The following is a 26,018-nucleotide window of genomic DNA, read 5'->3' on the forward strand; positions in this document are numbered from 1 at the left end:
GAGCTGTCTCTTACATTTCCTGTTCTTAGCAAAGTAGTCTCCAAAAAATAATATATGATTAGTTATATATACCTCACAGTGAACTCACTGAGTTAAATACTATGAAGTGTTTATTATATATCTGGCTTTGTTCTAGGCGCATGGAAATTATCAGTGAGCAAGGTAAGGAAAAATGCCAGTTCTCAATGAGCACACATTCTAGTGGAGGAGACAGAAAAGGAACTATTAAATGATTACATAAAGATCACTTTGCATAGAAATCATTAAAAGAAGAAGATAAAATACGGAGTGATTGTGGACAAAGAGGGGTCTAGTTTAGACGCTGTGATTCAAAAGCTCTCTTTTAAGCTAAGCTCTCCATGAGGAAGTAGCCCTGGCCATAAGAAGAATGGGGAAAGCATTCCAGGCAGAGGGGACAGCAGGTGCAAAGGCCATGAGGTGAAAACTAACTTGGTGTTTTCAAGGAGTAGGAAGACAGGCCACGGAAAAAAGCTGGAGCAGAGTTCATGAGGGAAAAATAGTAAGAGACAAGGTCTGAGGGTTCAACCAGCAATGGAGCATGCAGGGCCTTGTAGGCCTGGTAAAGTGTTCTTTCTTTATTCCCAGTGCGAGTGGAAGCCAGCAGAAGGTTTTAAATGCAGAAATGGTGTAATCTCATTTCAAATTGAGCAAATACGTTTGACTTTAATAGGGAGACCATATTGAGGAAGAGCTAAAGTGGACATAAGGATATGAGTTACAGACTTCAATTCATCTCATGTTAATGACGACAATTCAGTACAGTGAACATTGAAACAGGAGAGCATCGAAAGTAATATGTTACCATCTTGTCATATTTTTAAGATTTATCTTCATTGAGGCATTAAAGTGATTTTTGCATTTAAAGGAATATCAGAATTTGTGTAGGAGGTTTTATTGGGAAAGTAGGAAGTTGAATTTACGTATGTGTTAAATGGGAGGCAATTGGTTTAGTAGAGAGGAAAATGTTGGAAAAGGGGGATCCACATGTGAAATAGTTTTAATGATAAGGAGCATTTAGTGGGGAGTGGAAGCCAATGTGGCTTCCCTGAAATCACCCTCATAGGATTCTAGAAAGTACTGGATTTGGAATCAGAAAAACTGAGTTGGAACTCAGGGGTTTATCCCTTTGGAAGGTTTGTCATCTCTGAGTCTTTAAGTTTGCTCATCTATTAAACAAAACAGTTCTACCCTGTGATTGGTAAAATTTTATCCAGATGTAAAAATAATGAATTTATGGCTCTATTAGTTATAATGGTATCGTTCTGACATTTAGATCTCTTCGGAGTGGCTTCATAGATGATATTTTCATAGAATAATAGAGCTGAAAAGTGTCTTCAATATGACATAAACATTTACTCATATACTCATATCTGTTCACTTTATAGATGAGAAAACTGAAACCTAGAAGGGGAAATGAACCAGACAAGAGTTTCTTAGTATGAGATGCACACAGCAACCCAGGTCACATGACTCCTGATTAAGTACTTTCTCCATTAATCCCATCTAACTTTTTACAAATCCAGAGGATAATTACAATATGTTATATTCTTTCTCTGTTTCTGACATAGAAACATCTATGAATTGGTTAGTTTGGGGAACTAAAGAACCCTCTACCATCCCTTACAAAACAGTAGAATTTTCCCCTTACAGATAATGTATAAAAGGACTGTACTGACTAGAATTACTGAGTCAGTGGCTTGTCTCAAATGTGGACCATTCAATAGATTTTTCGATTCAAGGACATCCAAAGACCTTGTTTATTTTCCTTTGGTTCGTGGAGTAAAACAAAACAGACAAAGAGAGAGAAACTCATTCTATTTGTTACATTGATTTGAATATAATGGAATGAAAGCACATATTTTATGAAGTCATTTTTGTAAAAAATGAAAATTAGACAACCTCAAAAGGAGGGGTGAACAGTTAGCCAAAACCAATGAAGATCATTTATTTAATAATCTATATTTTGCCTTCTTTAAAATTTTCACTTTTGTCCAGACATATTATCAGCACCTTCTTTGATCCACTGTAATCTCCAAATGAGGCCTGAGGGATGCATAAATTTTTGTTCCGCTGCTAAAGATCCCTGAGAAATCTTTTTGATTATGGAAATGAGTAAAGACAGATGGAACTGCACATTCTTAAGTGAATAAATATAGCTTTTAAAATACTCTCTCTTTCAAATGATCAAAAGCACAAGTCAACATCACAGACGAGATTTCAAAGAATTAGAAACAAGGGTGGACCTAAAAATTATACCAAGCTAAAAACAAAAATAAACAAGCCTAATTGAGGAGCACTGTGTCTGGACTGAAAGAGTGGAAACCATATTCCAGAATCTCTTAGTGCCAGGACAGGACTCCCACTTCTTCCTTAAATATCTCTACTTTTGCTCTTGCAACTCATTGGAGAACCCAATGAGGTTTCATCAAGAGAGAGCCTTGGGAATCTACAGCTGGAATTTTAGTTTGATTTTTATAAGGAAAAAAGATGGCTTGGAAGTAGAAGATACACCAAGCAAAGGGAAAACAAAACAAAACAAAACCTCAAATTTAATTCTTATTTACAAATATATTGTTCATTTACAGTCTGTCAGGTTGAGTTAAATAGAAAGATTGTTTTTATTGAACATGTAGGGAAAAAATGGTATGTGGGGTGCCTATGAAATGTCTCTTTTTCAATTCTGATCCTATGAATAGCATTTATACTCTCCATACATTTCTCGAACTTTTTGTGTTTGCCACACACTCTCAAGTATTAGGGTTGCTTTCAGAGCCTGTTAAAAATACAAATATAAACAAGTACCTCAGATATAGGTGTCTGGACTAAACAAGTCCACAATAATTGTTACACATGTCTACTTGAGTATTTAAAACCTCACAGTTTTGTGAAAACAACCAGGATTATCACAGTTTGTTGCCTTCCCGCACTACCCTTGTAGAAATAATTGTTTTCAGCTCTGACCCTACTCTTTCATAGCCTCATGAGAGGAATGTCTTGCCTGATCTAACAAACATATAATTTATTCATGGTATAAACTTACCTCTGTGCCTATATCTCACTCAGTACCTGCAGCACATTTTCCATGCTATCCTCCACCCTGCAAACTGCTACTGGGTTCAATATTCCATCTGGCCACTATTGCTATTAGAGTAAATGGCAGTGTGGCAAAAAGAAAATATCCAAATGGTTTAAAATTTGGCAATGGCTTTCCTTCAAAGTGTTAAGGCACACAAGTTGAGAATATTACTGCTCTAACTTGTTTAGGCAACTCTGTGTCCACTGTCTGTGTGCCTTAAAGGGGAAGGGTTGGTTCTCTTATAAATATCCTCTTCTTATGATCGTGTGTACTTTACTGTATGTGAAACTCTGAGATTGAGAGGACTTTTGACAACCCCACCAGAGATCTTATCAGTCTCATTTGGGGGATTCATCCACTGTCTTCTGTGGGGAAAACGACAACCTATGACTGAGGCATGTGTCTGGAAAGAAAATTGTAAGGAGTGAACTAGGTGCTCACATCATCTATAAAAAACATTTCAACACTATGAGATTAATTGTAAAAAAAAAAAAAAAAAAAAAAAAACACACCATATTTTCTTCTACTTACTCTGTGATACATACTTGTACCCCCAGAATATGAAAAATGAGTATGGATGTTTGGAATGTTTGTAGGTGTTTGTGTGTCTGTTTGTGTAGGTGTGTGTGTCAACCCTAGAAAGTTTAGCATACAGTTATTAAATGAATAATTACTTGAACTTTTGAAACGTTGTTAACTCATGCCATGCTTCACTTTCAATCGAAACTGAATCATAAACGTGATCCTGCATAAAGGAGTTATAGTGGATTGTTACAGAAGGGAATCCACTATATGGAATGAGAGTATGGATGAGATCGAAATAATATTTACGTACATTTCCTACGCATGTGGCAAGACTTGCATAGCTTCATAATACTCTTTGCATCTTTTCTAATCCTAATCATCTTGCATGGTATCCCTTGTGACTCTAAAAGGTGGAACATAAAATCCTAACATCACTCCACCCACATCAGTTCCACAATTGCTTAAGCCTATGTCTGCTTTCCTTGGACTCCTTCACTTAGCGTAAGAACCTGTTCTCCAGAATGTGCATCTCTCTGGTAACTGAAGTCTCCCCTTTTCTGTTTTCAAGGATGGGAGGAACAGTTTTATTGGACACCAACTGGGCGGGGTAGTGGAAGTGCCAAACAGCAAGGACCAGCGGGTCAAGTCAGCCAGAGCCATTCAAATCACCTACTACCTCCAGACCTATGGCTCGGCCACCCAGGACCTCATAGGGGAGAAGTGGGAGAATGAGTTCTGTCAGCTGATGAGGAAGCTCCAGGAGGAGCACCAGGACCTCCAGCTCTACTCTTTAGCATCCTTTAGCCTCTGGAGAGACTTTCATAAGACCAGCATCCTGGCCAGGAGCAAGGTCCTGGTGAGCCTCGTGCTGATCCTGACCACAGCCACCCTCTCCAGCTCCATGAAGGACTGTTTGCGCAGCAAGCCCTTCCTTGGCCTCCTTGGGGTGCTCACCGTGTGCATCTCCATCGTCACCGCAGCAGGGATCTTCTTCGTCACCGATGGGAAGTACAACTCCACCCTGCTGGGAATCCCCTTCTTCGCCATGGGTAACTATCCATCCTTGTGGTAATCGGATTCTTTCCGGTTTGGGGCAAGGTAGTACATTTCTTGAATTCTCCGATGGAAATCTGTTTTAATTTTGCCTTGGTGCCTCTTTGTGATTATGGGAAAGTGTACTTGGGGTGGTGACTGTTTTACCTTATTGAGCTTTTCAGGAAATAATGGGCTGGCCACGCCAATTTCTCATTTATGGTGGGGAATTTAACGCTGTCAACGTATTTTAAAAGTACCCAATACGGCAATTCTCTGCTCAGCTGCTTCAAAAATTATAGGTCAGGGATTTGGGGGTACAGATTTAAAGAGACCCAAAACCTTCAAAATTCTCAAACTAAATTTTATGGCTCATATTTACGGGCATCCTCAAGTTGTTGATGATAAAGAGTGAATATCATGGGATGGGGATTCTGAGAACCACTGATATGTTCTAATCTCAAAGAACTTCTTTATTAAACTTTATTAATTCATTTCGAAATTTATGCAGAGAATATACCTCTATATAAACTAAAACCATCCTGCTGCTGCTTAAAAATGTGTCCTCTAATTTTTTCATCTCTGGTGAAAAAAATTAATGCGCATCCTCTGTCAAGATTGTCCCCTCTTGTAAGTTTTCTCCCAGACATACATAAATTGTCTAGAAAGTAGTATATGAGTAGTGTGTGTGTGTGTGTGTGTGTGTGTGTGTGTTGTGTGTGTGTGTGTTTGTGTGTGTTCTTGTAAAAGAGAAGATCCAATCTGGGAAGAAAAGTGAGTGATGGCTCAGCAACAAAACCGATGGAGCTTATCAGAAAAGAGAGGATAATGGTGATAACTGTGGTACTGCAAAAGAGTTCTGTCAGATATAATATAATCCCTACATGCAGCGATTTGGAGGTGAGCTGTAATAATCGCCTCTAGGTGGTGAACTGACTTGAGCAACAGAGCTTCAGCTGTAAAGTCATTGCTTTTCACTCCCCAGGTTAAAATCAGCTCTAAATTACAGTTTTATAATTAAATGAAAAGGATGCCAGAGTATAGTAGGCCTTTTCTAGGTGCCCTTTTTGTTTTTACCTTAACCAAGATTTTTGAGAACAACACTGCAAAGTAGATTCATATCATAGGTACTGAAATCAAATTTCTTTATCTGGAAACCTAACTTCATCGTGGCCCCATTAAGTTAGTGCGTCTCACTAAGCCTCAGTTTCCTCTTGTATAAAATAAGGATAATAATTGTATCATCTTCAAAGAATTGTGTTTTGAATGTAATAGAATATACCTAATGCTAATAGGACATAACAAATGCTCAATTAAGTGTCATCAAGTTTTAGTGGTTAACCTGGTGTGTTAAATGCAGTGGGTTCAACGATGAATACGAAACAGGCCTTGGCTTCAGGAAATTGGAAGTCCCTCTCGATTTTGCATCTCATCTTTAAATGCATGTTAATTTTGTTAACAAAGTGTTTTTCTTTTTCCCAAAGAACTATATGAGAATTTTTTCACCAGTGATAAGGATGAGTCTAGATTTGAACCATTTATACTTATTATGTTTTTTTGGGCCTTGAAATAATATAAGATTTATAAGAATCATATAGCATGAATCACAAATGAAACATGAGTCATTCAAGTTTGAAAAATTAGGTATCTTACAGCCTATTAGGGCTTTTTCTAAAAGTCGTGGCAATCTAATTTGGTAATGGAAAGATTTATCAGGAAAAGTCTATAATATATAGACTTTTATATTCCATTTAAATAAGGAGAAAACCTGTTCTCTGGTGATGCTGAATTTTAGCATAGGCTCTACAAAATCAGATAGTGTTTTTATTCCTTAAAGAAATAATAAGAACACTGAAATCCACAATGAAGGAAAAGTCCAGACCGTGCGGCACACACTTTTCTCCTCTCTCAGTGATTTTTGATCACATAAATCGGTCCTAGACCATGTGAGTGCAGACTCTAGGAAGGCTGGTGAATGGTTACTGTTCAGTATTCCTGCAATTCAAGTCCCTAAAGTATTCTAAAAGAAACTATTCTGCTATCTGAAACATAACAATGATAGACCTATAAATGTATACTTTTTTAAGATATTTGCTCTGTCAAGGGGGAGTTTGTTTTGTTATGTTTTGTTTGTAAAGTTATTATATTTTGTTATAATAGTAAAGATAGCAAGATGAGAAATCGTGAAATGAAAGGAATACTCCATAGGGCTAGGACATCTGGGTTTTTATCCCAACTTTTCCACTCACTTCATATGCTTTATTGGGCAAGTCTTTTTGTCCTTTTGTGTGAGTTCTTCATATATTAAATGAAGGATTTGGACTCTTCAGTCTTAAATTCCAAAGATCCTACCATATTATTCTTTTCGTTCTTCAATTGAACTTAGAATTGGATCATTCCTTTATAAAAAGATTTAAGGTTCGTATTATCCTCAAACCTCTAATCTTCATTCTCCTTTGTTGACTTCTAGTATGTGTGTGTGTGTGTGTGTGTGTGTGTGTGTGTGTGTGTGTGTGTGTGCGCACAGAGCCTCAGACACAACAGGCTGTGAGCTACAGAAAGCACATGTTGATGGAGGTGGTGAGGTGTGAGAGATATTGTGCATCAGTTAGTTGAGTTTGGCAGATACATATCTCCTGGTACACACAGCATTGGTTAAAACTAGTCTTTTGATGAATGGCAGTTTACATAGTATCACAGCTACATTACCCAAAGTCAGTTGTGTGTAAAGGAAAGAGGCCCAATTCCTTTTGCCAACCTCTATTTCTATTCCTACCTTCCTACAAGGATTTCTCTGAGGTAGCGAGTATTCACTCTATTATGCTCCAAGAGTCAATCCACTCATCCTCATTAGAACTCATCCCTGAAGCCAGGAATGTTGCTTATGGCATTCTGATCGTCAGTCAGCTTATTTCTCACCACCTAACTTCCTTTCGTACTGCGTCTGCTTGTTCTTTCTTATGACCATTCATCCACTTCGTAGCCCCACTGTCATTTCAGAGTCAGATAGACCGTACCTCTATATCCTGCATTTTTTTAAGCCTGTGTCATTTTGTATATTTTGTCCTGGTGCCCCTATAAGTAAATTTATGTCTGTCAAATTGTATATTACAGACTTAGCTATAGGAAAGAAAATGTTTATAGACACATGTATTTTCTCTAGAAGAGATATCAGAAAAAGAAATCCAGACTTACAATAATTTTTTTAAAACCACCTAAAATGTCCCCATTTAGCTCCAAGCCTATTGCCCTTTCTGTACACAAGCACAAACCAATGAGAATGCCACTAATTTAATTTATAACCCATTGTCAGCCTTTTTTCTTTTCTTTCTTTCTCTTCATTTTTCTGTCTTCCTTTCTTTCATTCTTTCTTTCTTTTTGTTTTCCTTCCTCCCTCCCTCTCTTTCTTCCTTCCTTCTTTCCTTCCTTCCTTCCTTTCTTTCTCTCTTTCATTCTTTTTTTTTTTTTTAGCTCATTTACTTTATGTGCTGTGTGTCCTCTTTCTGGAAGGAGAAATATGGGCTAATATCACCCACAGGTGCCAAGCTGGCTGGTGCCTGCTGTATCTTGTTGATATTTGGTAAACAGCTGCCAGGCGCTTTAGTAGCTTTGACTCACTATTATTTTTGCTGTCCATCCTGAGTTTGTTTTCTGTTCCAGAAGTCTTATTTTAGTCAGCTTGATGCCACTGGATAAATGCAGACAACTTGGTTTTCTTTACATGAACCCAGAGTTTCCAGATGTGAGACTTTAATTCATTATCTAAAACTTAGCTTCACATTAATTTTTTTATTAATTTATTCAGATATTTCTTGAGCACCTACTATGTTCCAGGTACGTTGGGTTCTAGAGTCAAAGATATTGAACAGAGCTGATCAAATTGTTACCTGCTTGGATCTCACATTCTAGACCTGCAAAGAGGAGGCATCAGACAATAAGCAAATAAATAGAAACTATGTTATATTGTTCATTAGTGATATAAAACATAAAAATTAAAGGAGGATAACAGATAAATAGCAGAGGTGGTCAAAGAAAAGCTTTTCTAAAAAATGAAAAATGAAGCAGAGAGCTAAATGAAGTGAAGAAGGAACCCCATGGCAACCTGAGAAAAGAGTGTCCCACTCAAAGAGAACTATCCATGCAAACGCTCTGGGATGGACCTTGCATGGTGAAGTTAAGGAAGAGCAAGAAAGAGTGTTGTTGAAGCCGAATTGGCAACTATCTTAGTGTTATGAGATAAGGTTAAGGAGGTATTATAGGGCCAGGTCCTGTAGGGTACTGAGAACTTAATACTATATATGGAAAGCTTTCTGAAGTATTTTGAGGCAGGAGAATGTGATCTGATTTACGTTTTAAAACACATTTGTACCTACTTGTAGCATCTTCGACTACAGTATGGAAATTGTCTGCAATAGAAGAAAAATGGTTATAGGGAGACTATGTAAATCATTACAGGAAATAATGGTGGTTTGAAATGCCATGGGAGTAGTGATAGTGGTAAAAAGGGATTAAACTTAGTATATAGATGTGTGCGTGTGTGTGTGTGTGTTTGAAAATAGAATTGACAGGATTTGCCGAAGGACTGGCTATGGTATGTAAGAAAAAGAAGAGTCAAGTATGACCCCAAGCTTTGTGAGTTGAATAACTGATAGAAAGCTGTTGCCACTTATTGCCATAGAGATATTGTGGAGGGAATAAGTTGTAGGCAAAAAAAATATCAAGAGTTTAGTTTTGTATCTGCTATGTTAGAGATACTTATTAAGCATCCAAGTGGGAAAATGTGAGGTTAGCTACATAAGACAGTATTTAGATCAGGTTCAGAAGTAAAATCTATAAGTTGGAGCTGAAAATACAAAATTTGGATTCATCATGACATACGTAATAATGAAAGAAATGGAATCTGATAAGATCAACTAGAAAGATAAATACAAATACAAAATAGAAAAAGTCTGAAATCTGAGATTGGGACCATTCCAATGCTTAGAGTTTGGGAAGATGAGGAAGACTCAGAAAATGACACTAAGAATAATCAGGTAGTGAAATAGCAGAAAACCAAAAGAGAATATTGTCCCAGTGGTCAAGTAAAGAAAGTGTTTCATGAAGGAGCAAAGGATCAATTGTTCCAGAAGCTGCTAAGATACTGTGTCCAATGAGAAGTGAGAAATGTCATTTTATTTAGCAATCTGAAGGTCATTGGTGACTTTGACAAGACCTGCTTTGGAGGAGTGATGAGGGTAATTTAAAGAGGTTCAGTGGAGCTTGGAGGATCCAGAAATAAAGACAGTGAGTAAAGATCATTTTTTTCTGGAGCTCTGCAATAAAGGGAAATAACAATGATTATACGATCTTGGGAATGTGCAGTAAAGAAAGAAAGCTTCACAATAAAGGAGAGAGAGAAGGAAATTGCAGAAGCAATATCACTGAGTAGGAGAAATAGAACTGGATTCAGAGCTTCAAGAAGAGTCATTGACTTTATTTGAGAACATAAACGGCTCATCTACAGTTAAGAAAAGGGAAGACAAAATATATGGACAGATCCAGTTAGATTGGTACATGTGGGGGTGGGAGCATGTGGAAATTCTTTTCTGTGGCTTCAACTTTGTCAGTATAATATGAAGCAAGTCATTAGCTGAGAATAAATTTGAGAAAAGAAGTGTTGAGAAGAAAGTGAAGGGAATTTGAAAGAGTCATTTTGGAAAATTGGAGAATGAATGAAAGCAGAAAATTTAGGAGAATAACTAGGGGGCAATAAGGGTCCCCTTGACATGTGTGTACAGAAATTAAAAAAAGAAAGAAGTCAGCATGATTGCTGAATCCCATCCCTTCCCAGCCCAGCCATTTAGTATAGCAGCTTGAGGGGGGAGTTGAGTAGGCATTGAGATGAATTAAAAAAAAAAAAAAAAAAAAAGCCCATCTAAAGAATGAGGCTTAAAAAAAAAAAGAATGAGGGTTTATAGTGTATGTTAAGTGACTCTAATGACACACCATGAAAATTATACTAGTCAAGGGCAGCTAGACTATGTTGTAATAACAAATAATGCCTTAAATTTACTTAGCTTAACGTGACAAAGATTTATTTATTATTCATATTGTAGTTTGATGTGGGCCATGAAGTTCTCTTTGGCAACTTTTCAAACAGAGTCAGGGATCCAGGATGCCTCCATCTTGCAACTCTGCTTCCCAGAGTTTGTGCTCCTAGTCCAAAAGAGAAACGAGTTAGAGAAATCACACATACTTTTAACTGTACCCAAAGTGATACAGTTATCTCTTATCATATTCTATTGGACAAAACTGGACAGAGAGCCATAAACTAACTGCAAGGGCTTGGTAGAGAGGTTGGAGAGGAAATGCATTATTTTATGAGCATCAACTGTCTTTTCCACATAAACTAAGCCAAACAATAAAGACGAGGATTAATCTCCCATCATCATCACAGTGAAAAACTGGTAGTGTCAAAATATAATGATTTATTTTGTGGGGCTGGAAAATTGTTTCAAGTTGGAGTCTGTACTGGTTAACTATTGCTGTAAAACAAACATGAAACTTAGTGTAAAATAACCATCTTATTATGCTTATGGATTCTGTGTGTCAGTAATTTGGAGAGGTCACAATGGGGTGAGCTCTTCCCACTCTATACCGTCTAGAGCCTCAGCTGACATGACTTATATAGCTGAGGATGACTTGAACGTCAGAGGGATGGAATCGCTGCGACTAGATCAACCACTTCTAAGATAGCTGCTTTGCTCACATGGCTGGTACTACATCTAGGATTTCTGAAGGATAATCTCAGTTGGGACAGTTGAACATAGCATCTACATGTGGTTTCTTCAGCATGCTATTTTCCGGGTAGTCAGACTTATTACATGGTGTCACCAAGGAAAGTGTTTTCCAATGCTTTAAATACCGTGTTTCCCCGAAAATAAGACCTAACCGGACCATCAGCTCTAATGCGTCTTCTGGAGCAAAAATTAATATAAGACCGGGTCTTACATAATATAGTATAATATATAATATAATATACTATAATGTAATGTAATGTAATGTAATATAATATAGTATAATATAATACCAGATCTTATATTAATTTTTGCTCCAAAAGATACAGTAGAGCTGATGGTCCGGCTAGGCCTTATTATCAGGGAAACTTGGTAGTAGTTGGCCTAGGGCAGTCACTCAATAAATATATGTAGAATTAATGAATGAATTGCCTCTTAGTGTTTCTCAAATGGGTTATGATCTATTAGCATCATTAAATCAATTTAATGTATTATGATACACATATTTCACTGAAAGAGAAGAGAATAAAAAGAAATAGGAAATATCAGAAGGTGTTATACATAGAAAAGTATTATTGCGTCATACTCTTTGTTTCAGTTTAATATATATGTGTATAACAAATCATGATGTAAGATGTATTTCCTAATGTGGGCCACAGTCAAAATTTTTAGAAAAAGCACTCTGTAAAATCTTCTTTGAACTAATGTCCTAAGCGGATCGTGCTGGTAGATGGGGATTTTTTGATGGGAATAACTCATCAGAAGCATAGGTAGCTGCTAGAGGCAGTATCTGAATTTCGGAAAGGGCAGGGTTGCCAGGGATATGAGGTGTTATTTCTTGGGCACTTTCATTTTCCCAGACAGGAATCAGCACTGTGCTTAGCAAATCATGGGCCCTTTAAGATTTGATGGTTGGCTAAAGGTTTTTAATGATTATGTTATAGTATTGGAAATGTTTCTCAATAAGTTGCTTTTGTCACAGGGCCTGTTTTACTTGGGGTCATCAAACCGATCAAAAGCCTTCCCAAAAACATCCCATTGCTGGAAGAGAAAGGGCGTTATTATGGCAATGTTCAACTGGAGTTTCTCAGCTGCATTAATTGCAGCCACTCTGATTTTGGTGATAATAGTCATTTCCTTTAAGAAAAGGTCCAATGATGTGAGAATCTATATGCGTAGAGGCTTGGAGTTAGAAGACTTGGAGTCCTGTCCAGTCCCTTCCTCTTATCAGCTAAGTGACGTCTTCTCTCTTGGTCTCCCATGATTTTTCTTTCATAAGATGAGGAAGTTGGACTGATTGTTCTTTAACATCTCTTACACATTTACTCTTTATTTAGTGAATCATTTATTTGACAGTTAGGCTATATGTCACGCCATATAGATTTTTGGCTCATTGGGGGCTGGAACTGGGTTTACTTGGCATCTTTTCCTTTGTCTAGTCCAAGATGTTCGTAGTAGGCATTTTGCAAATGTTGACTTATTGATGGTTTTGTGACAAAGTTCTCAGAGCAAGAAAAGTCTAAACTTTTGGTTGTTTGTAACTTGAGTATCTTACTGTCCTTATTTTTTTATATGTTATTCTTTAGTTTTAATTTCTTTATATTGATCTTTTCTTCTATTGTAGATGTGAAATGGACCTCCTGGGACAGACGTTTTTAATTAGTCAAAATATTGTCTTACTTACTGGTCTTTGTAGACTTTGAAGGAGGTGGGAAGGGAATAGATCTTGGCATAACAAGTATGAAGTTAAATTTTATGCCAAGCATTTGAAGTAGCATTGACAAGTATGTACTTTTTATTGTATAACACTGTCCAATATCAGTAGTTATTACATCCTGACTCCTTAAGATTCCTCCTTAGGAATCCACCTCCATCTATTGCACTTTTTACTGCTAACGAGCTTCCTCCAGTGGTAGTTGGAATTTAGGAATGAGCAAGAGAACTGTTACGTAACACAATTTTACTCAGGGTGAGAAGCATGTGGACCCATTTTGGTGATCTTTTTTATCTCAAGAGTAGCTGATATGCTAGTTTAGACTTCTAAAATGGAATGATTTGTATATAAGCCGTATGTTGCCTAATATGTTCTGCCCTTGCTTTTTACCTCTTGAATCACATTGTGAATCAGGCATGAATATTTAAGCAGACAGGGAAATGAGAGAGACATCAATTTATTCAGCACATGGTAGAACTATGAATATGTCAGGTACTGCCACGTCTCCAGCGTGGACAGCTCAGCCTTCCTCAAATACATGCCTATCACAGGCAACCTTAACTATCCTCATTAATTGGAGTTGATTTGACTATCATGTCAGAAGATTCCAAGAAAAAATATCACTGATGCAGGAAAGCTGCCATGGCCAACCAGAATGGAATTTTCTGCAGTGTTTTATCTAGGCAAATGCTACAATGCAAATTCTTGAAAATTGAAAGTTGAAAAAGCATAAAGCTTAGGCCATTGCTTTTTTGAGGAAAAACAAAGTCCCACCCAGATAAAAATCACTTAAAAACTGGAGACCTACTTCTTAGATTCAATTATTTTCAAGCCAGTATTTTTATACCCAGACATCCAACAACGACAAAAAAAAAAAAAAAAAAAAAAAAAGCAGAGTTGATTTGAGGGTCAGGGAAGTCAGCCTTATGCTTCCAAGAATTGAAGAATTCCTGTGCGCCAATTGCCACCTGCCTTCCTGGGATAATGTGGTTTATACTGTATGTACCAAACATCTATATGTCATTGTTGATTTATTTTGTATGATTGAGCAGCGCCTTCATCCAGACCAAGGCAAATCTCTATTACTCAAGCCTTGGCTTGTAGATGTCACTATGTACCCTTACAGAAGTTATAACCCTGAGTTTGAGCTCAATATAAAGAAGATGCTCTTATTTTTTTCTATGGGTTCCCCACATTTATTTGGCCTAAATAGGAATAAGAATTTATTCCTAGGTCAGTAATATTTTCAGCGATTGTTTCTGTTTTAAGTGGAACATCCTAAACTAAATATTATATTTATCTTATATTTACAAATAATATAAATCAGTAAAGTATTAGTTAAGAATATTTACTAATAGCGTTTGAGATAATAAAAACCAAGGAGTATGACCATAACAGTCAATGATATAAACCACATAATGAAAGACCTGGGTATAAGATTAAATTAAACTACTTCTTAACCAAAAAAAAAAAAAAAGGGGGGGGGGGAAGAGGGGAAAAAACAGGTTAGATGGCTTATTTCATTGAATGAAAACCAATCAAGATCACATACACACAAAAGAGAGACTGATGCAAGGTACCTAACTTGTAGATTTTTAGATGAAACTGATGAACATAATGAGGACTCATCATAATACTTAAAAGTAAGTTGAATTCACTTTCTGATTCTGTCACCGTCCCCTTCCTTTCCTCTGTCATGGTCAAGTGCCAAGGCAACTTTATATATTTAACTGTGTTGGTGCAATATTTCCTGACTAATAAGTGATCAATAACGGTTTCTTGAATAAATGACGTAATTTGACTAATTCACAACAAAGATAAAGCTTAATTTTTTAGAAATGGATATAAATCTATATATGAAATTGTATATGGTTTTAAAAACCTTTTAGAACAATGGCTTTTAAACAAAGTTGTTGGAAGTGATTATGTAATGAGGGGATTTTGGATTTACAAATATGAGAGTTTAGTCTAAACATTAAATCTTTTGTTTGGTGCTTCATGCAAATTAAAAGTATTCCCGTGGCCATTTTATCATGGAAATGGCTTCCTTATTGGCCCAGAGCAGCTGTTTCTATTAAAGAAGGAAATTGTCACCAGAACTGTTCTCAAGTCTGTTGCGGAGCCAAGGTCAAAACATGTGTTGCTTGATTTTTTTTTTCCTCTCAGTTTCCTTCAGTCTGTTAGCTGTTCTCAAATTGAGCCCCAGGAGCTCCTCAGGAAGTGCTGGGGTACAGTGAGCCCTGAAAAGAATTGAGCCCACAGAACCCTGCCTACTTTTTCCTGCTCTGACCATACATTTCATGTTCATATTTTTATATGACAGTTTTTATAAAGATTTAGTTTGAGGAAAAATTCCTGTGGGTTAAAAAAAAAAAAAAATGTTTGAAAAAGGCTAGTCCTCTGCCATGCTATAGTGCTTCCTTCATAATATAATGGAAGGTAGATACTAACTTTGAGATGAACTAAGTTTGTTTTATATCCTGGGTGGCTGTGCTTCATTTGACTGTTATATCTACACACTTCCTGTAGTCATTTTATTGAAGTGTTTCTAGAGGTGTGATTTCTACGTAAGACCTTAAGTTTCTCTATAGATAAATCAACCTGATTTTAAGATGCAGAAACTCTAAAGGGATAGAGGTAACGAGATTGTATGGTTGGCAGGGGAAACTGAGTGAGACTGCCAAAGGGTAGAATTTGTTGTCTTCCAGGGTTAGAATGTCTGTCTTACAGGTCAGGAAACATATTGTAAAGGCACAGTAGTAAAACTAGATTATCTTAATTAAGTTGACAAGAGATAATATATTAGCCAGAAGCTCTGTGCTGGTAAGCTTTCCAAACAGTGCTTTACACATATCCCCTAACCAGGCTTCCCTCTCTCTAGACACATACAAAAGACCAAGTACTGCTCTGTAGGCTTTATGATGAGCATAAATTATAACATAGTGATGTCTGATGAATTTCCTTGTACCCCTCAAAGAATGCTGCCAAAATGCCCACCCCTCTTCCTAGATTCAGTGTAATCCTTCCCTGGAAAGTTCTGTATACACCATGCAGGTGCCCACAACACTGGACCCCACCAGTCTATGTTGGCCACCTTCTTTTGCTGATAAACTGCCTCTGTGACGTGAATCAACACCACTGACAATGTGAGTAAATGAACTAAGTAAATAGGGTTTCTGTTGGGACTAAGAGACATTCTTTCTCCTTTGATTATTTATTGATAAAATTAATTTAATCATCAGGGTGACCATCCTGTTATGATTTCCAAGGGTTTGAGTTTCCTCCCTTCTATTCCCCACTGTGAGCTTTCTATGATATTTTTCTTTTGGGTTATGCTATTTATTCCTGTCTCTGTAACCCTTTGCCCATTCTGCTAATTCTTCTTAATCTTACTCTGAGAGATGAAAACCCTGAAGGAGTGGCACGTTGTGTGAGCGTTCCTGTATTCCCCAACCCACCCAAACACTCCTACTTACTCAGCTCAGCACCGCTGTGTTTCTATAGCTGTCTGGCCAAGGCGACCCATGGTCTTAATCTCTACGTAGCTTCTAATTCCAATCTCTCTAACATTCTTGGCTCCTACCAAAACCAAACTGCTACATGTCCAAATACACAAGACTGTTTCATGTCTCATGATGTTCCTTTTTCCGTGAATTACCTTCTATCTCTCCCATGTTCTGGTTTTCAAGGCTTAAATGTCTCTTGCTCTATAGTATTTTTTACTGACTTCCAAACCCAAGAATGACTGATTTTCTTTTTTGCTTGACTTTGTTCTGTGCTATCTTCACTTCCACACAGAGCTGCAAAGCATTCATTAGAAAGGATGACTTGCTGTTTTTGTATCCTCAGCAACTAGGAGTGGGGCAAGCACAATACAGGAAGTATGTTAAAGTTATTTGGGGGCTGACTGAATGAAGGACAGCTCTGGCATACTGGCCCACTATGCATACCTGGTCTTTGCCTCGGGTTCCTCGCACAGCACTTGGGCAGATGACTCTCTGCACTCCCCATCATCACCAATGCATTTTTTTTCCTACCCTTCTCTTCCCTGATCTTTGCACTGGAAGGTTGATTTTTATGGCCTGCATCACCCAGACTCCCTTGTCCTCTGGCTTTGGGTTGGGCTTGGCCAATAAAGGCAAAACACCAGCAGACAGTAGGGCAGAAGAAAGAAGAGGTCACGGTCCTTCTTCCCTGTTCTTTTCCTCACTATTTTGACACTGTTTCTCTGGCAACAGCTTCAGCCTCTGACAGGCAGCCACTCCCCCATACCTACAGTTCTTACTGGACCCTGATAATACTGTTTACTCCCTTTATTCCTTTACACTCCAAAGTGGTAACAGCTTCCTGCTCTTGATAGTCTCTGCGTATGTCAATATTCCTTTTTTTTAGAAATGACTCTGTCCACACCTCTGTAAGTAGTCTCTCAATTAAGTAAGGCCTTTTTTATTTATACTGAGGGATATCTATATCCCTCTCTATCTCTGTCTCTGCCAAGCCTTTCTATCTCTTGCGAGATATGATGTAGTACCCCGCTATCTTGCTGGGTTTGAAGTCCTGCACTAAAGTCCATTTGCTTGTCTTAAGTTGCTGCCTAACTCTTGCCAACCAACCTTCTTCCGGGGCACTGGACCCTACTCTCCACCAACCCAACTCCTGGCCATTAATGGACCTAGGAGCCGTCTGCTTTGCCTACCTGACTTTGATTACCAACTGACACCTAGACATCTGCTGCCATATTCTGCTTGCTATTTTGAACATCTTCAGTTTATGATGTCCTTTGGACATTATGCACCGTATCTCCTTTTAAAGGCCAGTCTTGTGTCAGGATTCATTTCTCCTACTTTTATAATTTCTGTACTTAGCTTTCTCCAATAAGTCAAAGTTTTAGGGCATGCAAACTTCCTATGCAGACTTATTTTTGTACTTTTCATGGATATTTTGATATGTCATTTTTGAGAAAGATTCTAAAGACAAATTTTCAAATATCCAGGTTTTTACCATCACTTGGGGCTCTCATTAACAGAGGCTATGCCCTTTATGAAACAAGAATGAGAAATTATCTCCTTGGAGAATTCCATATCACTATAATGATTTTTAGGTCATGGTGGCTATTTTCTTCCTTGTACCTAGTTTAAACTAAAGATAGTTTGCTACAAAATTGTTGCCTTACAGTCAGATTTTCCAAATACATATGAAAAGGTTGCCTGTCCTTGTTTTGTGCCGTGATGCCTGTACTTTTGCAACTATAAATAAACATTGGCTCTCATTCCTGGCACATAACACTGCAAGCTTCTATCTAATTTGCTGTCCATACTCACCCTGAAGTCCTTTTCAGCACTGCTGCTTTCCAAGTATTTCCTTCTCATTGAGTATCTATGTCTCATTTTCCACAAAGCTATTCATTTTCCATTTTCAACGTTGACACATATCTTTCTACCAACCTTTCTTCTCTCTTAGAAACCGTATTTTCTATTCCTGAGTAGTAGGGGTTTTTTTTAATTCATTTTTCTCTTATTACAACAACAATGCATATTATAGGAAAACATTGAAAGAAAAAAAAAGCATAAAATCACCATCCAGAGATAACTTGATAAAAATTTCATGTGTATGAGGTCTGAGAATTAGGTTGGCGAACTTGTTGCAACAATGTTGCTAACCTTTTTTTGATATCAGAGGGATTATTTGTTATGAATTTGTACCAACTGGACAAACAGTTAACCGAGTTTACTATTTGGAAGTGCTGAAAAGGCTGCGTGAAAAAGTTAGACGAAAACGACCTGAACTTTTCATCAACAATTCATGGCTCTTGCATCACGACAATGCACCAGCTCACATAGCACTATCTGTGAGGGAGCTTTTAGCCAGTAAACAAATAACTGTACTGGAACACCCTCCCTACTCACCTGGTCTGGCCCCCAGTGACTTCTTTCTTTACCCGAAGATAAAGGAAATATTGAAAGAAGATATTTTGATGACATTCAGGACATCAAGGATAATACAATAACAGCTCTGATGGCCATTCCAGAAAAAGAATTCCAAAATGGATTTGAAGGGTGGACTAGATGCTGGTGTCAGTGCATAGCTTCCCAAGGGCAGTACTTCGAAGGTGACCATAGTGATATTCAGCAATGAGTTATGTAGCACTTTTTCTAGGATGAGTTCCCAAACTTAATTGTCCTTCCTCAAATCCTTTGACTATATCTATAGATAGATAAATGTGTAGATACAAAGCAAGATGGCTGTGTATATACATATATTATTATGCAGTGTGGATTTTTTCATTTAATAACTCAAGAATTTCCCTACATGCATAAAATGTATAAAGCCTGTATGTATATTTTTTTTTTTGACTAATAGTTATATGTTAACACCCACCCAAACACTCCTACTTACTCAGCTCAGCACCGCTGTGTTTCTATAGCAGGTGCCCACAACGCTGGACCCTAGCTTGAATATGGCTCAGATTAAGAAATAGAACATCACCAGCATTCCAAAAGCCTCTTGAGTGTCTTTTTCTAATCGTGTCTTTTGCAATTACCATTATCCTGACTTTTAAGGTAATCAGCTTTTAGCTTTTCTTTATAGTTTCACCTACCTATGTTATAATGTGCATACAAATATATATAATATTATATCTTCTTAATGAACTAAATATTTTTTCAGTATAGAGTTATTTTCCATCCCCAGAAATGCTTTTAGCTTTAAAGCCTATTTTCTGATATTAATATAGCTTCATTAGAATCTTTTTTTCAACTTTAAGTATACAGTGTACGTTTTTTCATCCGTTTAGTAGCAACCTTTTCTTAGATTTTCTATATGTGTCTTGTGAATTGCACATAGTTGGATGTGGAGATTTTTCCTGTCTAATGATTTTTGTCTTTTAGCTGATGAACTTAGTCCCTTTAGTTCCTTTAATATAATTTCATATATTTTTGCATTTAAATCTACCATTTTATTTTGTGCTTTCTATTTATCTCACAAATCTCATATATATTTCTATCTATATATTCTTTTTCACTCTCTTTTTGGCCATCTTTTGGATTGACTTAAAATATTTTATTATACTTTTATTCCTTTCACATGTTTGAACGTTACACGTTTGCTTCTAATTTTGTGACTGCTCTAGGAATTACAATATTCATACTTATCAAAATCTAAAATTTATCAAAACCTCTATTTTCTTCCTTATATGATAAAGTGATTAGATCATTTGAACTCCACTTAGACACCTTCCTGACTTATATGTGATAGCTGTCTAGCGTTTTAATTCTAATGTTATTATTTAACTTCATCAGACATTATTTTTAAATTTACAATTCAATGTCTTCTTCATTTACCCACATACTACTTTTTTTGATTATCATGTCTTGCATCTCAGATTTTTTATCTGGAATCACTTTCTTCTTTCTAAAAGAAATTATTTACCACCTTTAGAGATGTTCTGCTGGTGAAAAACCCTTTTTTTGTTGTTGTTAGGAACATATCATTTTCCCCCCATACTTGAAAGTCATTTTGGTTGACTAAAGAATTTTTTTCATTACATTGAAAATAATATTCTCTATCATCTTTATTCCATTGTCTTTTTCCTGTGACTGTTTTTAAGATTTTTCGTTGTCTTTGGTTTCCTGCAGTTTCATTATGACATATCTACATGTGACGTTCTTTGTATTTATCTCACTGAAGATTCACTGAGCCCCTTGACTTCATGGATTATTGTCCTTTATAAATTCTAAAAACTTATCTAATCAAAAATTATTTCTATCTTATTATTTTCTCCCTCTCTTGAGCTGCAATCAAACATAGGTAACAACTTTGCATGTCTCTTACGCTCCCTTTTGCATTTTCTCTTTGTCTCTCTGTGCTGTATTCTGAATAATTTCTTCTGTTTGATAGAACAGTTTACTAATTTTCCCTTTTGCTGCATGCTTGGTCTGAATGTTTGTTTACCCCCCAAATTCATATGTTGAAACCTAACTCTCAAGGTAGTGGTATTAGGAGATAGGGCCTTTGGAGTTTATTAGGTCATAAGGGTACAGCCCTCATCATTAGGATTACTTCCCTTATAAAAAAGACCCCAGAGAGCTAGTTCCTCCCCTCTACTATGTGATGGACACAATGAAAAGGGGTCATCTATGAACCAGGAACTGGTTCTCGCCAGAAACTGAATTTACTACCACCTTGATCTTGGACTTCTGAGCCTCAAAGGCTGTGAGAAATAAATGTTTGTTGTTCATAAGGCACACAGTTTACGGTATTTTTGTTATAGCAGCCTGAATGGACTAAGACACTGTACCCAGGCTATTGCTAGGCTACCCATTAAAATTTTAATTTTTATTATTTTTTTTTCATTTCTACAATTTTAGGTGTTTTTTTTGTTGTTGTTGTTTGTTTTTTTGGAACCCCCTATGTCTATTTCTATTTTGTGTTATCTGAAGATAATTTTAAGAGTATATACATATATATATATGTATATATGTGTGTGTGTATATATATATGTATATATATGTGTGTGTGTGTATATATATATATATACACATATATATATACACACACACACATATATATACATATATATACACACACACAGAGGGTTTCCAAAAAATGTATACACATTTTAAGAAAGGAAAACTGTAATAAAATTGTAATACTCAATATATACTGATAACAAAAGATGAATATAAGTCACGTTTGACTTCTGCAGTTACAAGAGGTGCTCAAAGTGGTTACCATCAGCATAATTTTAATACAGTTTTTCCTTTCTTAAAATGTTTACACATTTTTTTGGCATCGTGTGTGTGTGTGTGTGTGTGTGTGTGTGTGTGTGTGTGTGTATTTAAGTAAGCATAGTTTTCTATATAATCATTCACATATTCATAACTTTTTATAATCATTCCATTATCTGAGGTCTCTGTGGCTCTGCTGCTGTCTATTGTTTGTACAGGTCTTAAATCAATCACTCCATTTCCTTGTGTGCCTAGTTATCTATGAGTGTGTGGTAGTCATTGTCATTGAAAAAATTATGAGTACTTCAGATTCCTGTGATGAGATTTGTTAGTCTATTTTGTGCTTATTTTTTTATCCAGTCTTTTTATTATTTTCAACTAAAGGTTTATCCAAATAACACAATCTCGAATATCAAGAAACAGAAGTAGCTGTAGTTTCACTTTTAATCACTGAATATTATTCTGGGCCCTGTTTTTAAACCATTATCATTTTAGTAGTATTTTCTTGATATATACAATTAGTATTTTCTTGATATATACAACTAAGTTTGCAAACTTGTTGCAGCAATGTTGCTAACCTTTTTTGATATCAGAGGGATTATTCATTATGAATTTGTACCAACTGGACAAACAACCAAGTTTACTAGGTTGGTGCAAAAGTAATTGCAGTTTAAAGGGTTAAAAATAATTGCAAAAACCGCAATTACTTTAGCACCAACCTAATGTATGGAAGTGCTGAAAAGGCCACATGAAAATGTTAGACAAAAACAACCTGAAGTTTTCGCCAGCAATTCATGGCTCTTGCATCAAGACAATACACCAGCTCACACAGCACTGTCTGTGAGGGAGTCTTTAGCCAGTAAACAAATAACTGCTTTGGAACACCGTCTCTACTCACCTGATCTGACCAGTAGTGACTCCTTTCTTTACCCGAAGATAAAGGAAATATTGAAAGGAAGATATTTTGATGACATTCAGGACATCAAGGGTAATACGACAACAGGTCTGATGGCCATTCCAGAAAAAGAATTTCAAAATTTCTTTAAAGGGGAGACTAGGAACTGGCTTTGGTGCACAGCTTCCCAAGGGGAGTACTTTGAAGGTGTCTGTAATGATATTCAGCAATGAGATATGTAGCACTTTTTCTAGAATGAGATCGCGAACTTAATTGTCAGACCTCATGTGTGTTGTTTACTTAGTATTAACTGCCTTCTAACCCAAGTTTACGTGTCACATAAATTCATAGGTAACAATTTGTTCATTATCTTTAATGTTTTATTTAACAGATAATATTCAAATACAAACTTTTCAAACTTGCTTTTTTTTTTTAAATCAGTTAAGAGCAGGCACATGTATCTCCTTATCAAAATATTCTGAACTCAAATGCTTCAGGGGAGAGTCTGCTAACACTGACATATGCACTAAACTGTTAAGAACAATAGGGAATGGGGGTGATTTGTACATTAGACAATATATACACAGCCAAAGAGCACTGAAATTTAATTTTTAAAAATGCACCATCTATATAAGGCCCTTCTGCAGGCCCATTGTGTAGTCAGGGAGCCATGAAAACTCACAGTGATTTAATAACAACTAAAATGTATTCAGCACTTAGCATGTCCCAGTGACAACACTTTACAGGAATTAATTTACTTAGTCCTCACAATAATCTGTTACATGCAAACTTTTGTTGTAGGTAAAAACAATGAGATTGAGAGAGTATTAATTGGCTGAAGGTCATATCAGATAGTATGTGATAGAGCTAGGGTACAAACACAGGAGCTTCAGCTGCATGTAAGCTCTCTACCACTAAGCATATTGTCACTCCAGGTCCTCAAAGATAGCTAATTATTAGACTAACTAAAGTTCTATAAACAAAACTAATACTGTATAGCAGATTATCTCAAAACGTATACATATTCCCCGTCTGATAAAAATTATATACATATAATATTAATATAAAATATTAACATCACATTAGTATATTATTATAATTATGAACACATACACATACAATTACTCAGTTCAACATCGATCGAAATTTAGCACGAGGTAGGTCTGTTTGGCCTCTACTCAAAAACAATTTAGATATTGAGAAAACGATCAAGCCCCAAAAAGCAAATGAAATTTAAAAAAGAAAAACTCACCTCCACAAGTTTTTATCACAATGTAGACTCCATTAGTATTGCTAAAAATATCAATGTGTTTGAATGAAAGTCTTTATGCTGAAATGTTAGGCTTTCTATACCTTAAATGAACAGTGAAAAATAGGGCACAGCAATAAAAAGTTATCTGAATATAGATATGCAACATAAATAGCAATTGAATCAGCATGAATTTTATTTAATTAAAACTAATTTTTTCATCCTTCATTAAATGCAAGATTTTTCCTAAGACAAGAATATTGAATGAAAACAGTTCTATTAAAAATTGTTCTTCCTCTATTTTTTACATATTTCTAACTTTATAATGCTAAAAATACTTTGAATAAATTACTTTCATACAGTGTCTTCCTATCTATACATATTCTTTGTTACTGCAAATAATTTTATTGTTACCCAAATATATTAGACCATTTTAGTTAGTTACTTCATAAAATTCCATGTGTCCTGATATTTGGCCTTGTACCATTTCTAATTTTTTAGCATCATCTTCATTTTGTGCTGTGTGGCCTTTTCCAATACATATTTATGGCATAGAGAACCAATCCTATCAGCAGCATAATTATTATTCAACCATGTCAGCTTAAAGGAGCAGGAAGAATGGGAGTTATGCGTAAGGTAGTCAGGAGTCAATAAGAAGTTAGGTTCTGAGAATAACTCAAAGGAATCACATGAAGAGCTACATTATGTTTTATGAACAAAAATCAGTTCTCATAAGTAAATGAAAATGTATTGGAATGGTCACAATTCTATTTGAAATTCCATATCATGAGTTTCATTGCAGAGAACTGAGTTAACACCATACTCACATTAAATTCATAGAGAAAATCCTAACGCAATAGATGATAATATGAAAATTTGTCTTTAGACACAAGCTCAAAGAAAATTTGAAATTATAAATTAAGTAACTGTTTTCCCTGCTTTGAAATTTCTCCAACCTAAATTATACCCCACATCTATTTTATTTTAGATCATAGGTGCAAGTATGACAAATTACCTGTGAATTAAATTGTTAATTAAATCATACATGTAATTTATTCCCATTTATTTTCCTTTTGATGCATAGTCTTTAGTAAATATCTTGTGAAATTGTACCCATATATGTACCTTAGATATTTTTCAAATATCTATTCATCTGTGCTGAACCTTTATGTGCCATAGAGGCTTTCCTTTTAAAAAGAATCACTTTGAGAGCAATCACCCTTAAAATATTGTTAAGATTTAATTTAATATATGGCATGTATTAAATTCAAGGGAATCCTTGAATTTTTTTTGTAGTTTTCAAGGAAACTGAAAACTTGTTTGTTCAGTAATTATGAAGTCAGTGATAATTAATCAATTTATAAATATATTTATATACAAATATTACTAATGAAAATATATTTAAAATAAACATTTATTAATGATTTATGTCATTATTCCTATAGAACCTCTCACTTCTATTTAAATATACCATATTACAAGGTGAAGGAAATATGTCATTCTTTTTGTGTAAATATTACGTATGTGGTACTATCATGAATTTACATAGGAACTGGATTAAAATGCCATTTGGTTTACAGTCAAAGGTTTGATATTTGTGATTTATTGTATTTCATAAATGCAAACTAGAATTATCCTTTTTCACCAGTTTTTAAGATTTGAATAACAGGTTAGCCTAGATTACCATAATATTTAGAGTTTTTTAAATTTGAACTTCATAAGCCTTTAAGCATAGTTTACTGAGTTTATGGTAATTTACTCTCTTCTTCATTCTCCCTTAATATGTTAAAATAACTTTAGGCATTTACTAAAATTTTATGCTATTACACACAAAGACTGAGTTTTGTCATATGGTTGAACCATAAAAAAATAAACTTGGAAATCTCAGTTATTTTCCCTTCAAATCTTGAAATGCCAAGTGTGCCTTCCTAAATAGAAAAAATCTATATATATTTTCAAAACTGTTTTAATGTCGTGCTTTTAAATTGGTCTCAGGATGTCTGT

At 35.8% G+C, this 26,018-nt stretch overlaps 1 protein-coding gene across 3 annotated transcripts in view; it reads left to right on the plus strand.

Moving 5' to 3' along the window:
- The window catches only part of PTCHD4 (patched domain containing 4), a 200,117-nt gene that overhangs the window by 54,464 nt on the left and 119,635 nt on the right, over positions 1-26,018 (plus strand). For all 3 annotated transcript variants that reach the window (XM_074333052.2, XM_074333051.2, XM_019734604.3), the window contains one exon: positions 4,191-4,671. In XM_074333052.2, the coding sequence (XP_074189153.1) occupies positions 4,191-4,671 (481 nt within the window). The remainder of the gene's footprint in view (positions 1-4,190; positions 4,672-26,018) is intronic.

The sequence above is a fragment of the Rhinolophus sinicus genome, chromosome 2 (genome assembly GCF_057876585.1).
Source record: "Rhinolophus sinicus isolate RSI-liver-muscle chromosome 2, RSI-T2T, whole genome shotgun sequence".
NCBI lineage: Eukaryota > Metazoa > Chordata > Mammalia > Chiroptera > Rhinolophidae > Rhinolophus > Rhinolophus sinicus.